The 15,260-nt window shown below is 37.5% G+C and overlaps 1 protein-coding gene across 11 annotated transcripts in view; it reads left to right on the top strand.

Annotated features, from left to right (window-relative positions):
* The window catches only part of ANO4 (anoctamin 4), a 187,407-nt gene that overhangs the window by 130,377 nt on the left and 41,770 nt on the right, over nucleotides 1-15,260 (top strand). For all 11 annotated transcript variants that reach the window (XR_011678567.1, XR_011678566.1, XM_071423193.1 and 8 more), the window contains 6 exons: nucleotides 3,674-3,780; nucleotides 5,646-5,701; nucleotides 6,220-6,341; nucleotides 12,683-12,817; nucleotides 13,562-13,658; nucleotides 14,179-14,239. Coding sequence is in view for 9 of the 11 variants with exons in the window: in XM_071423193.1 (XP_071279294.1) it covers nucleotides 3,674-3,780; nucleotides 5,646-5,701; nucleotides 6,220-6,341; nucleotides 12,683-12,817; nucleotides 13,562-13,658; nucleotides 14,179-14,239 (578 nt within the window). In the remaining 2 variants the exon portion in view is untranslated. The remainder of the gene's footprint in view (nucleotides 1-3,673; nucleotides 3,781-5,645; nucleotides 5,702-6,219; nucleotides 6,342-12,682; nucleotides 12,818-13,561; nucleotides 13,659-14,178; nucleotides 14,240-15,260) is intronic.

The following is a 15,260-nucleotide window of genomic DNA, read 5'->3' as shown; positions in this document are numbered from 1 at the left end:
TGAATGATTATAGCTGTTGTGGAACAAATCACTGGCTTTATCTACCTATACATTAACTTCACAGGTAAAAAAAATTTAATACATTAATCCTTACTTATTTTTTGTCTTACAAATGAGGTGACAAAATTATGAAAACCACCAGTGAAGAGTCTCATAAATAAAATCTAAACCCTTACTGAGCCTGAAAACAAGCTGTATTGCTCTTATGAATATTCAAATCCTTGTGTTGAAAATATAACAAGGGCAGCAGAAACAGAACAGCTGAGGAAATTCTTCCACCTAAAAGCAACAAGGGTTAAAAAACTTGCTAGAAAGCCTCTGCATTATACAGTTCATAGCTCAGTAATGTCTGATAAATGTTTACGTGTACCTGGTTTGAAATTGTCTTCAGCTCTGGCCCCTGTGAACTGAAATTTGAAGTGTGAGATTCTTCACAGATAGAGAAAATCTTTCTCATCTGAATTCTTTGTTGGATGCTGTAGAACATGGAATAGCTTTGATGGTTATTGTTTGACTGTGGATTTACCACCCACACTCAGAAATAAGACAAACTGAAGCACAAAAAATTGAGGGGAAGAAACATCCATGAAGCATTGGAGAAGGGGTGGTGGTTGAAAGGGGTAAGCCCTACACTGAGCTTCCTGATTCTCACCTGACAAGAGCAACTCCTGTGACTTTTGGGATAAATTGAAACCTCCCTGACATTGTCCTAATTTATGTCAATGTCTAACAGGGTTGTTGTAACACAGATACAGCTGCCTGCGATATTCTCAACCTTTCAAGGCCTTCCACTCATGTCTGCCTCTTTTTGTTTCCTGTGCTAGAGGTCCCTGCCCTGTTGATTATGGTGATGCTGCTCTTTCTACTCTACAGACAATTTCACAGAAAAAAAAAGGATATTTGAGTTAAGCAGATTTTAAGAACCCTATGACTTTTATGATCAAAAATAAGGAAGAATTATTCTTTAAATGCTACTAAATGTTTTAAATGATACCAAATGTTACCACCAATTCTATCCCAAAATAATGATATTGTTAGGGATGGTCCAGGACATCCAGAGGACTCATTTTTGGCACTACTTTTTCACCTTTGCTGAACTCTCACATCTCTTCTTTATCCATGTCTTCATGAATAACATTCATATATTGGAAAACACTCAAGGGCATGTTTTTGACCCACTCTGATCATGGTGAGTCCTTCCTCTCATCTCCCCCTCCTGCCCTTACTGGCACAAGACTGGGCAGGGCAGAACCTCTGCAGCTCATATTCTCACAGGTGTTTTAGGACTGCTTCAGCTATTCTGGAACAGGCAGAGTTTTTCATGGCAGTTCTCATACTGAGGTGTTTACATCTGCTTCACAGGCACATCTGGTTATTTCTTCTTGCCCATGTAAGATCAAAAGTTATAATAACACAACTACTAAGTTTGCCAATGAATGCAAATTACTGAAGTGTTTCTTTAAACAAGTGATTATTTCTTTGTTTTTTAGAGTTCCCATAATCCCTGATTTTTGTCTTTTTGCATTTATGACTCATGAAAATAGAAATTCTTGAATACAAGCAAAACTATTAAACAAGTTCTTCAGAAGAGATGTTGAAATGGCTATCTCTAGTTGCAGTATAAGACAGTTGTGATAACAGATGAGAAAAATAAACTTGTATTACAAAGAAAATAGATTAAGGTGTTATCTGGTTGCAGGTTGCAGGTGTCCCAGATAATCTGATCCAATTCACAGTTGAATCCTACAAGAACTCGTCAGAATGACGAGTCAAGCTAAGTCAGAATGAGAATTACTGTGCTGTTTTGGTATCTGAGAAGTTATCTTCACAGTTCTTTAACTGTCTGGGAGGTGGGGTCTTGGATAGTCAGGCAGTAAAAGAAAATTAAATAAAGAGCAAAAATCTCTAACTATTCATTTCTGTTTTACTCCTGCCTTTTCATTTGTTTCTGCTCCTACACAAACAGCCTGTTACAGAGTTCCAGCTTCAGCTGAAAATAACACTGTTCTACCTGTTTCACAGTTTAGATTTTATAAAATATAATTTCTATCAGCATTAAGATTTACAAGAATACAGTATGTTTTTTTCTCTCAAAATACTTTTGGTAGTCATTATTTCACATACTGATTACTTTCAGCTGAATTTGATACAGATGTAGCAGTAAAGATGCATCGTTATGTCCACATATCTTTCTGTATCTGAAAGATAAGCTCAGTCTTAAATAACTTTTGAGTAACAGCAGCTTGAAATAGAATAGTGGCCCCAAACTGTTCCTATACAGAAAAGGCTGTGGCCAGTGGACACCAATTGCATTTGCTGTTTGGTATCAGCCCACTGGTAAATCAGCATGCACATGATGGTCAGCCAATATGCATAAATCTAATTAACTTTGGTAGGCACTGTAGGGCATGAGTAGGACTTTGGGAATAGCAGGGAAATGGGAGGAAGCCAGAAGTACTGAGTACAGTAGTGAGTAGATTGTAGGCACAAAAATGGCCTGTGAGTATCTGGGGTGAAGTGGCAAAGGAAACATGAGATAGTAATCTCTAGAAAACCAGGTTTTATTACTTCTGGTGCTCTTGGAACAATTTGTCTTACATACCTTTACTTTAGGATTTTTTTTTTACTGTCAGCCTTTGAAGCAGAACAAAAGGATCTTATGTAAACATTGTATTGTATTGAAAATTCAGCTGAGAATTTTGATAATAAAGAGGGAGTACATGAAGTTCTCAAAGTCCAGAAGTTGGACTCCTCGTTTTTCAAAATTACTGTGGAGGTGCAAAGCTGCATATTATTTCCCATGAGTAAAGATTGATTCTGGAAAAAAAAAAATCATTTGGGTTAAATTACCTGAGGGGAAAACTGAGAAGTGAATCTCACATTGTGCAAAAGAGAAGGTGAAGTGAATCCACGCCAAGCTCCTGATTAAGATGATCTCATTTAAGGTCATATTTGTCTAGTGTGCTCTCCTACAGACTCATCTCTCCATGCCATCTCTGTGACCTTAACATTTTATTTATCAGTTTATTCAATTCTGCAGCTCTTCAAAAACACAGATGAGGAAACCAATATTGCCTCCTATCTACAGGGTTTGTTGGGTTTTTCAAAATTTATTCTATCTAACCTATTGAACATAGAACCGGTATTCATACTTAACTTGATAAGTGGCCTCTTAGAGCTAATTTTCTACTGCATTTTATCTTCCAGGACCAAATGTGGGAGTATATGATACTTTCAATTTCTAACATAGTATTTGGTAACAGTTTTCAGTAAGCATGGTTTACCAAGTAGATGGTTCCAACTGACTCTTAATGCCAAAGCATAACAAAAAAGCCTAGAACAGATGTGAAATTCTACTGCTGCACTTACAAAGATATGTTTTTGCAATTTTTTGTGCAAGAATTTTGTAGTTTTCAGTGAATTATCTAAAAGTGATGCATATCATAATGAATACTTAAATATCTCCACGTAATTCTTTGTAAGAGAATGAATACTGTTACTGACAGCATCTCACCTGGCTAATCATCTCTTAATCAAGTGTCTTTTATCCTCCCTGCACTTGCTTACATACTGTAGATTTTTACAGTGCTAAAGAAAGTAATGGAAATAAATATTTGCCTTAAATGTGCTCTTACGTGTTTCTGAGATGCTCTTGGTTTTTATTTTCATGTAGCTTCATAATACACAACAAAGATACTTTCTTCAATAATGCTACAAGAAGTAGAATTGTACACCATATCTTACAAAGAGTGAAATATGAAGAAGGGAAAAACAAAATTGGTAAGTACTGAGCAATGTGCTTTTAAATATGCCTTTAAAAAAAGAAAGAAGAAGTCTGCCTGGCCTCATAAGAGGCTCTTTTCCTTCCTTTTTAATCACCTTGATTTTGACTGTTTCCATCTCATCCACTGCTGTGGTAGGGGCTTTGCCTTGGAAGATGTGATCATCTCCCTGTAATACCAGTCAGCTTTCACAGGCATATCACCACATGGGATTTATCACCTCTGCAAGGGAAGAGGCTGATTTAAACATGAAATATTAACAGATTAGGAGCAGTGAAGCAGAGAGACTCATGCAGGAAAACTTTTATTCTTTCATTAAAATGTGCTTGGGAGGATGGAAAGATTTGTGCTGCTCTACATCTCAGGCTACAGGGCTTCTCCCTGGATACCTATCCACCCCTAAGGGAGATGGAGGACTCTGTATCTCTGGTGTTGCTATAAGTCAAAGGAAGTTCACCATTGATGTCCTCAGTGCAAAGAATGCTATAACTGTGGCTACATTTCCAATTGGAGAGTGGAAATTTGGAGAGGCACACATGCAGGCCCGGGAGAGCAGGCAGTGACAGAGGAGGGATAGAATATGAAATAGTGGCCACCTTCTGCCAAATCATACAGAGCACATACAGCTTGAGTCCCACACAGAGACAAATGTAGAGACAAATCTCCATAAAATTCTGCAATCTATTTCATTTCTCTGCTGTTTAAACCTCACCTTTCCTGAAGAGGAAAATATCCCAGAACTTCACTTCTTTCTTTCTTTCTCAGCTGCTGGGATGAGGGCAGCAATAGCCCCGAGCAGAGCTGATGTTGCATCTTGCCCAAACACCTGCAATCCCTGCCTACCTAAAGATCCCAATCTCCCTCACATGTAAACTTGTGCTGTACCTGTAGTAAACACAACCTTGCACTGATCCCTGGGCAGAGCAAAGCCCAGCTCTGCTGTCCAAGTTTTACTTTTCTGACAGAGACATTGGAAGAAAACATATTTTGCCAGGCAGATAGTGATGCTACTGCTGAAAGTGTTATTCATGTTGACTTAATACTTCTCATTGCTGTGTTCTTGCTGCTGTCTGTCTCCTGTGAATTAGGAAAGGAATCAAGACTCTATGCCTCCTGGTCAATAGGGTTCAAATACCTTCAGGTTCTTCATGTGGATTGTTTTGCATTGCTTGGTAGCAGTACAGTCTTATTTTGGTGATTTTACAAGTGCAAAGCACCAATCATCTCAGCAATCATCATTTCTCCAGTCTCTCATTAAAGAGGGACATGGCCTGAGTGAGTGGGTTGTATGGTTATTTTTTTGTGGTAGGATGGATAGGAATGATTTTATTTTCTGGTCTTTTAATGCTGCAGCTTGTCTTGTTCCTTTCTGTCTGTTCAGCAACTTTCATAAGACACAAGCTGAACACATTTTAAAAAGTTGTTATCATGTGGAATTGTGAGTTTCTGTTGCTTTAATGGTCTGCAATTCAAAAATGTCGAGACCTATCCTGAAGATTTTAGCTCCCAAGATATGCAGCCTTTCACCTAAATAGCTTTGTTAGACCATGTTTCATAATGTCAACTTTAAACCTGGTGTAAAGTCTCTAATTTCAGTGAAGTTACTCTAAAGATGGATTTGGCAAATGAATCTTTAAACCTCTAGCATAATAAATGATAGATTCTGATTAATATTGGAGGAAGTCTTTCTCTGTATTATTTCTTAGTTATCAAAATCTAGAGAAGATTAATTTTTCTACATATATTGTGTACTGTCAATTGGCTTCCATCTTCATTTATCCAGTTTATGAAAATATGTTTTGCTTTTTACTTCACCATTTTTCTGCTCCTGTTGATAAATAATTGAATACTTTTGATTCTTAGGTCTGAATCGATTGCTCAGTAATGGCTCCTATGAAGCTGCATTTCCTCTTCATGAGGTATTTTGCTCTTTTTTTTTTTCCTTTTTGAATGGACATTTCCCACAAAATGAATTCTTAATTGTGTAATTATTTATCCTTAACCTTATTAATGTCTGCCTCTGACATGCTTCCATTTAGCAATGCTTTTTTCCTTGGGGAAAAATTAGGGGTATTTCTTGCAAAAAGAGATGAGTAAAGAGGGTTGTTCCAGTTCTGTAAAAACTCTTAGCGTTGATATATCAGTATGCTTTCAGAGAGGAAAAACACCACACTCTGGGGTGGCTTTTTGAGATTCTCCAAAGATTTTCTTTGCATTTATAGGCTACGACTTGAATATAATCTATTATAAATTTCTTAGTAAAAATATTCTCAAATCTTAGTGACATCAGTTGATTTTTTTTTAATGCCATATTTAGCTTTTGGAGCACAAGTATGTAGTTTGCATAAATTGTGTTATCCATGCTGCTAGTAAGAGAGATTTCTTAAATATTCTTTTTTGCTGCTGTTATTCATTAATGTCCAGATTTGTATTTTAGGGAAGTTACAGAAGTAAGAATTCAATAAAAACCCATGGAGCAGAAAACCACAGACACCTGCTCTATGAGTGCTGGGCTTCCTGGGGAGTGTGGTATAAATACCAGCCCCTGGATCTTGTAAGGTAAGACTTGCCTGCTTTTGCTATGTCACATTAGAGATGCTTTGAGCACAGGTTGTTTCACTTCTGATAAAACCATGAAAAGCTTATTTAATTCATGTGGTTTTTAAAAACTGATCCTGAAGTAATGGGAAACCATTTAGTTCATGGTGACACTACAACCGAAGAAATATTTAGAGAGGAGTTTGTAGAAGGACCTGAAAGTGAAAGAAGTTTCCTTCCAGAGTTTCCTGACACCGTAATTTGTAATGAAGTGTTTACAGGATATTTAAGAGGAAAAAAAAAAGGAGAAGGATCTGTGGAGGCTGGGTATACTTGATTAGACATCTGTCCATAGGAGGTGTTCTTTCTCCTTGGAGCATGGCTTTGGTGAAAAATAGGCTCTCACCAACTAGATCTTCTTTTTCCAAAGAGCAACCACAGAATGAGCTCTGGAGGAAGTTTCATGATGCTCACAAATGGCATAGAGCAGAGCTTACAGTTGCTGATTGTGCTACTGGGTTCACAACACTGGTGATGGAAGTCTCCTCTGTACCACTGCCCTTCAACTCAGACCAGCCACATCACCACTCTCCAGATTTTTGTTAATCTTGGAAGTAGTCTGCAAAGAAGAAAACACTGAGAAAGTTGAGATGTGATTCCAAGTTCTTACAGTCCCTTTAAATAATGTTTTCAAATAGCCTTGCATGCACTAATAGAGGATTACATAGATCTTGTGCATATAGAGAGAGCCAGAGCCTTTACTGATCATGATGGCAGAACTAATATTGGACAGTAATTGGCATTTTCTACTTGAAGAGAGGAACATGGAGCTACAAGGGCCTGTTAATAAAGTCTTCAGATGTACCAGGAGCACTGAAGATAGATTGACCATCAGGAAGGGTCATACAAAACATTCAATTGGTCCAGCTTATTAATTACCTCTTTCATAAGTCCTGTGACTAATAGAAAACTTTGCTCTTATTTATTCTCAAAATTGTTTCCAGATGAAAGATTTGTAGAGGGTAGCCCTGGAGACAGACAGTGTTACTGATTAAGGCCATATAAAACCTATCCATTTCATAAAACAGAGAGTTTCTTTTCCATGGATAAAAAGCTAACCAAGAAATACAATAAAAATTTTTACTGATTCATGTAATTTTTTTACTCCTTTATGAAATAATTTATTAAATCTCATAATTTAATCCCAAAAAACTTTTTATTTCTTTTTTTTAATAAACTGGATAGACATTTGGATTTTTTTTGACAAATTACACCATAGAAACTGCTGATTTATGGAAGAGCCAACAGTTATACTGAAGGGGTTTTTTGCTTTTAATTTCCCAGTACACAACAAGATATTATTATCACAGTACAAACAACTCATCTCTATAGAGTTTTATAACCATTTTTCCATAGTGGTCAAGGCTACTGTTCTTCATCATTTCTTGTTTATGAAAGTGCTCTTGAGGCAATATCTGGTGTTTGGTTTAATTTGATGATCAGGCATCTGAAAGGTTTGTGAAAGTATGAGAATAAATGATAACAGAACAAGCAAAGTTAGAGATATGATTATTCTAGACCTTGATAGCAGCCTTCTTGCATTGCCTGGGTTTAAAGATTTTTAAAGAAAGTTTATTTTTTCATGAGACAGATTTTTCAAAATCTATTAAAAAAAAGGCAATTGCTATAGACCCCTAGCTGAAGTCAGGAGTGTCCTGCTGTTGTTGAGAGTGGATGTTTACCCAAAGAGGAGAGGGACAGGGGGAGCTGTAAGATTCCCTGAGCATTGGCAGCAGCCTGAGTCACAAGACACCAAACTCAGCAGGTCCAAAGCTGCAGCCCCAGCCCAGCCTGCCATGTGCTGCCTGCAGCACATCCACAGCTGTGATGAATTCACTGAAGGAGGGTGACAACAAAGTGAAGGGAATGCCTTTTCCTTCTCACTTCACAGATGCTGGATTACTCACATTTCCTCAGCTCCTGCTGAGTTTTCAGAGGATTTGAAGATTTGGGAGGAGCTAAGGAAATGTGAGTAATCCAGCATCCATGAATGAATCTTCCACTTCTACAGCCACTCTCAGCAGTTCACATGTCTATTGAGCTGGAGACTTTTCCTTGAAAAACTGATGACACCAGCAAGACCTGCTGTTCATTTCACTTGGAAGCATCTCAGTGGGCACATTTTAAAAAGAAGCTTTTCTCAGTGCCAGTTCTACAGCAGGGAAATATCATTTTTCCCCCCATAATAAGAATTATGTAGGACTGTGCTTGAAGGGTGTAGTGTGGTCATCTGTACAAAAGGAGCGACTGGATGTTGCTTCTTCCACAGACATCTGGCCAGAACTTACACTGCTAGCTGACATTATGCTTTAAAAAGGCTAAGAAATAAATTAGATGTAGATAGTACATTTATGTCATCAATAGATGTGCTATTACTACCCTAAAGTCAAGTTACCACAATGGTAAGTGAAAATATTCATACTCCAGTGCTGTTTTATTTTTTCCTTAGATGTTAAAATGAAGTTTCCATCTCCTGTGCTGCCAATTTGGCAACTGCAAATTTCATTTAATCTCATCAGCTGGCTGTTATGGAGATACTAGTCACTAAAAATAAATGAGGAGAAGTCATTTGAGGGAAATTGCATGATTCTGCTTCCACTCTGCTTTGAAACGTGGCAGTACGATGGCACAGAGTTGGCATAATTTACAAAGCCACTCCTATTAGACAACAGATGTGGTACCACGACTTTAATTATACATCTCTTGGAATTTAGTGTCCATAGATACTTTAAAAGAATAATTTGTGACCTTTAGAATTGATTATAATTCTTATAATTGATTATAATTCTTCTTATAATTAAAAAAGAAACAGGTCTCAGTATATTTATATGCTTTGGGACCATGTAAATCAACAGAAACAGTGGCAGTGATTCCTGGGGACTTTGGATCACCTCCTTCACACTTGTGGGCATAGTTGCTTCCCTCTTGATTGTGCACAAATTTCTCCTGCTGCTGCTTGTGCATGTAATTGACAGGACAAAAATGCAGGGAGGAAACTGGTTTTTAAGTGATTGTAAAGGTATCTAAATTAACTTGGAAGCAAAAAACTGACACCTGAGTAATCTGCATTTTGCTCCATGTTTCCATTAAATGTCTTGACTGCAAGCTGACTACTCCCTTTCAGTCTCCTGTCAAGCCTTCCTACCCACCCCATTGCTTCTGACATGAGAGCTTCATATGTCCAAAACACCTGCTGGAAAGCTCTAGTTTCTGTGGTGTAGAAAGTTCTGTACAGGATTTCATTCTTACCTGCAAAAGAGTTAATGAAAATAGATAGGTCCTTGGCTTGAGCCCTGATATGTCTATATTCTAGATCCATGACTTCCTTCTAGGCATGTCAAAAGCAAAATATTCCATAATGAGAGTCATTAAGTATAGGATAATTCAATATCACATTTCATAGGTTGGAAATTAGACTTTGTAGCTTAATACTTTCCAAAAATGTGCCTTATTGATAAATATTGATATTGAAATCTTGACCACTTAGGTCATAGCTCTACTACTGGAATGGGTTGAGGGGATATACAGTTCACCATTAGGGTAACTGGTATTGAAGGGCTAGTATACAGGCTAGCTTACAATGAGAAGCTGAAATTACATTTTTATTATTATTTTGATGTTGCAATATATATAAGGATAGGAGAGATGGATTATTGTGTTTGGTGCTTGGGGATTTTTTATGTCCCTCCTTTTTAGGTTAGTTGTGGAGAAAATTTTCTGTGGGAGAACCATTAAAGACTCAAACAATTTTTTTCTGTCCATATTAATAATCTGAAAAATTAGATAGTAATTAATTAGCAAAGTTAACAAGAACACAAAGATGTTACCAACACTGGAAAATTTCAAAGAGGCCTTGAAATGAGTAGAATGATAACAGGTTAAATTTAGGTATAAGTCATGCAGAGTGATGCATTCTGGGAAGAAACTTCTGGAATTCTTTGTGTACATTGCTGAGCCCTGGCTCAGAAAGAACTGCCATCACTGAAGCAAGCTATATGAAATTTCTGTTCTTTACATAATGATAGAAGAAGAGAAGGAACAAATTTGTTCTTCAGACAAATATTTGGGGCAAATTGAAGAGGGTGACAAAGGCATCTACACATTTTTCATCTCCTGAGGGTCATGACGGTCCAGACTAGCTGAACTACATATTGGAGTAAATGTGGAACTCCTCTGAATATGGCACCTAGGCCTCCAAAGACCTTCTAACTGGCATAGTTTGTTTCCATAGCATTTAACTGAGTGGTATCTGAGCAGAGACTAAAAGGAGAAATATGCAAACTATGGGGCCAGAAGACTTGATATATTAAATTGATCCTGATGCAATTTACAGTAGTACAGCCTGTGCCTGTAGAGTACCAGCTGTGTTGCAAAGGGCAATAAGGGAATATCGAGGTTGTTTATCCATATTTAAACCAATATGCATCAAAGTAATGTCAACATCCTACATTTAATTTTAAAATCCAGCTCAGATGCCTTTTCCTTTCTTTTCAGAGATGGGTTTCTCCCCATCATCTTCTTTATGCACACACTGAACTTTGCTTGGGTCTTCATCTAGGATGAAGGTGTTTGATTTCTAGATCAAAAGGAATACTATGATTTGCACTGTTAGATTGAAGGGCTCAGAAGGGTAGGGGTTTATTTTTACCATTAATGCTTGTCAGCTAGAGGGTTGAAACAAGGAAGCATTCATCCTTGACTGTAGAGAATGAAGTAAAAAATAAAGCTTGATGAAAGTTAGGTGGACTTCACTCCTTTGAACAATGTACGTGGAGAAAAATAGGTCATCCATATTTAGTGGAAGTAAGCTCAAATGTGAGTTTGCATTTTTGGAGGTGCAGGCACAGACTGACATCCTAGATGTCAGGAAAATAATCAGGCCAAAAGTTTCATGTACACTCTTAAATCAGGTCTTAAAAAGCAGTTTGCAGTGTGTTTTTTACAATCAGACCTGCTGCCCTTGTCAGAACTGAGCATGTAAGTGTTAGCTTACCATCTCTTTAGTCTGGGAATTTGAGTCTGTTGAATGACAGAAGAATAAAAACAAAATGACAATACTTAGCTTCTTATACAGAGTTGGTAAACTCAAATGAAAATAGTCACTGCAGATCAGTATCTTCCATCAGAGCATGAGCTCAGGCCAGAGAGAGGTTTCCCACACTGGAAATTTTTAACAACAACTTGAAAACTGCTAATTTTGTGCAGTCCAGACCAAGTGTCCTCCAGTGCACCCAGTGCTAGAGACAGTCCTAGGGCTTTCCATTCTGGCTGAGAAAATTTGGCCAATGATGTTTCCTTGGTAGAGTAGAGGAGCCAGCAGTGCTGGCTGTCTGCACTTGTTCTCTGGATACATCAGAAGTTGCATCATTAGGGTGGAAGAGAGTTTCCAGTAGCAGCTATTTTCAAATTGAGTGGATATGCAAATTTAAGTTGTCTACAAAATGTCTGAAGCACAAGCATATCATCCTGCATCATTCTTTAGAACCAGCCTTGCAAATAATCCCCTAAAATCTACTGTGCACAAATCAATAGGACAGTACATGAGCCTGCTCCTCTGCTGATGAGTTCAGCAGGTTTTTGTGTGCTTGATTAATTCTCTAACACATAAATAAAGGGTTGGTTGTGTTTGGGAGGAGGTAAATTGCTAATGAATATGTATGTAGCAAGATAAAACTTTCTGGCTACTTTGCTGCTAGTTTTTGAGTAATATATCTAATAAATCAGGATCAATTCAGACTGCTTTCCTCAAATCATTGCAAGATGATGGACCTCACTTGCACTTCACTTTCCACTGCAGTAGAATCGTGAAATTAGTTTTGCAGAAACTAAGCTAAGAAAATAAATAATCAAATGAAAATAAACTGTATTGGAGAATGAACTCTGGCTAATTAATTTCTTAGAACTAATTTGAGCTCAAATAATTTTTGCTGTTATACAAGCTTTAGGGATAAAATTTATTTCAATGCAATTATTCGGGCAGTAAAATCAAACGGCCAAAATCAAAGCACACCATCAATTTCCCAAATACAAAGAACTAGCTTTCTAAAAGTAACTCAGTGTTTCCTTCACGAGGTCACCACTTATCTAACTGTAAACTGTGGTTATTGAATTTTTAAATTAATGTTTTAAGTTCATTTCTGAGGCAGGTCCCTCAGTGTGTATTTAGAAGCTTAGTTGAAGGCTTTTTATCCTCTTTAATCTACTCTTCAGATATGATAGAAATATTTTTTTCTACTAATGAGCAAGATTAAGTAGTTTATTCTAATTAGCAGGTAACTTTGTTGTGTTTTGTTTTAAAACAGACGGTACTTTGGTGAGAAAATCGGGCTGTACTTTGCCTGGTTAGGCTGGTACACAGGGATGCTCTTCCCAGCTGCCTTCATTGGATTATTTGTCTTTTTGTATGGAGTCACCACTTTGAACCACTGCCAAGTCAGGTAATGTGGGAACTTGTAAAAAGAAATTGCAACTGTGAGTTGTTATGAATAATTTGAGAGATCTTCCCACAAGCTGTTAATTATTTCATTTTAAACTATTGAATGAACAGTCAAGAAAAGACTGCCTAGTTGTCATAAGGTACCTGGTATCAAACTTCCCATGTTTTATGCTCCTGAATTGGATGAGAGGAAATTCTTCTTTCCCAGTTCCAGTTGTTAATGGTGCTGGCAACTCAGAACAAAATAGGGAAAAAGCAGACTCCTCCATTACTTTTTAAGAGGCCAGCACAAGAGTGGGGAATTTTCACTCTCTATAAGGCTTTTCCCAAAGATCCACCACAGAGAGGCATTCCTCAGATGAAGAAATCCCTGGACCTTCTGCTGAGTGCTGCATCTCTAAGTTTTTGTGCACTTGAGTCACAAGAGTAACTTCGTCTGAAGTTATCCTCACCCTCCTCCTACCAAAGGTCACTCTGACTCAAGGAGAAGCTGGAAATGGTAAAGAGATACTACTAGGTTGTCCCTGGAGAACTGCACTCTGCAGCTATGACTAAACTCTGTAGTCTTAGACAGTCAGCAAATATTAATTATACACATGCCGTTATGAACATCTTGGCTTCAGCTACAGACCAGTTTTGTTCAATAAGTAACTGAGTATTAGCAAAGCCTATCAATCCAGACAGATTATTGTGCAGATTGCTGTAGTAATCAAGCTATTAATTTTTGTCTTTTCTATTTTTCCAGTAAAGAAGTCTGCCAAGCTACAGATATCATAATGTGCCCTATATGTGATAAATACTGCCCCTTCATGAGGTTGTCAGACAGCTGCATATATGCCAAGGTATGTTCTAGGCTATGCAAATAGAGATACTTCCTGGTAAAAGCATGAATTTTACCTTTTGCATTTGTCTTTAGTGAGCCTGGGTAGATGAAATCTTGAAGTGACAGATCAAGTTCAGCCAACATTAACACTGTCTTTAACCAATGTTTAATTTGGGTAGTAAAATATTTGAATGCAATCTGCACTTTGAAATTCAGCAGTGTCAGAGGTCGTGTCCTAGAGCTATGTGTTACTGTGTCCTTGACATCAGCCTTTATCTTCTCATCCATCCTCTCTGTGTGGCTCCATAAAATTAATGCTTTGGGTCTGAAATGATGCTCACATCTGGTGTTGGCAGGGGTCAGCCCCAGGCCAGGCTGGCAAATAGTCCTGTCAATTCACAGGGGGATTTCACATGTCAAGGTAAGGGTCCTCAGGATTGTCAGGCCAGCTAAACTCATGATCACATTATTTTAGTTAGGAAAATAAAAAATAAAGGCCTATTATCACAAATTTATCACATTATTAATATATCTCTCAGGTAACCCACCTCTTTGACAATGGAGCTACTGTCTTTTTTGCTGTTTTCATGGCAGTGTGGGGTAAGTTTTCATTTTGATATTAAGTAATTGCACCATCTTTTTCTTAAAGAATATGATGCAACATAGGACTTTTTATTTTCCAGCACATTTTTATCTGACACTAAGAAAAAGAATAGAAGGCTAGAGACTTTTCTGTTTCTGCAAAAGGAAGACGCAATTGGTTAAATCAAGTTTTTATTTGATAATAATTTTTAAATTTAAACAGAACCATGAATGCAGTTATGTAGTGTCTACATAGTACATATATATATATAATTCTGTGGGAATTTCTAACCATTTTTAAATCCATTGGTACTAAGGCCTTCTCTCTATTAGTGCTCAGGACTTCTCCTAGCTTAGGGCAGCTCAGTTTAGTGTCAGTATTAAAATGGAGTAGCATTTTTCCCCACCTTGCAGAAAGGCAGTAAAACTTAAACCATGTAAGCTGGTTGCAGTGAAAGCAAAGCTCTGATGAAATAAATAAAAGATTTCATTGAATGGCAAATTGATCCGAGTGTGGTCTAACTGTTGCCATGGAGGCTGCATTTTGCCCATAGAAATGTTCTATTTTTGACTCAACTATTTTTCCTACTATGTCATGTAGGCAGAATTGAAGGCAAGAGGAACCAGTAATTTCTGGCAGCACAAAAAATTATTTTAAATAATCCCTGAACATGCCCAGTCTCTTAGTTGCTACCAAGCCATTGTGAGAGAAGGTTAACAACTGTAGAAAATGGCTCAAGAAGGGGACTCAAAACCAGCATCCAAGTCCTTGAGCTACCCAGATTGAGTCATTGTTCTCCTGTTCTTACTCACACATCTCCAACTGCTTTGGAAAGGTGTCCAAGTAATTAAATCGATTTTAAACTGCAAATCTCTTTACTGAACCACAAGAAATATCCAGGAGGCAACATGAGAGCCACCAGAGCAACATAGATTAGCTTACCTGTCTATCTCAGTTCCTTCCTCCAATCAAGCCTATTTATGCCATTTCATGTAATACTAAAAATATTCAAATATTACAAATCACACTTAAGAAAAA

Source organism: Agelaius tricolor, unplaced genomic scaffold (genome assembly GCF_023055355.1).
Source record: "Agelaius tricolor isolate 1412-34295 unplaced genomic scaffold, bAgeTri1.0.p SCAF_3, whole genome shotgun sequence".
Classification (NCBI taxonomy): domain Eukaryota; kingdom Metazoa; phylum Chordata; class Aves; order Passeriformes; family Icteridae; genus Agelaius; species Agelaius tricolor.
Note: the sequence above shows the minus strand (reverse complement) of the source record. Positions and strands in the feature narration are given on the sequence as shown.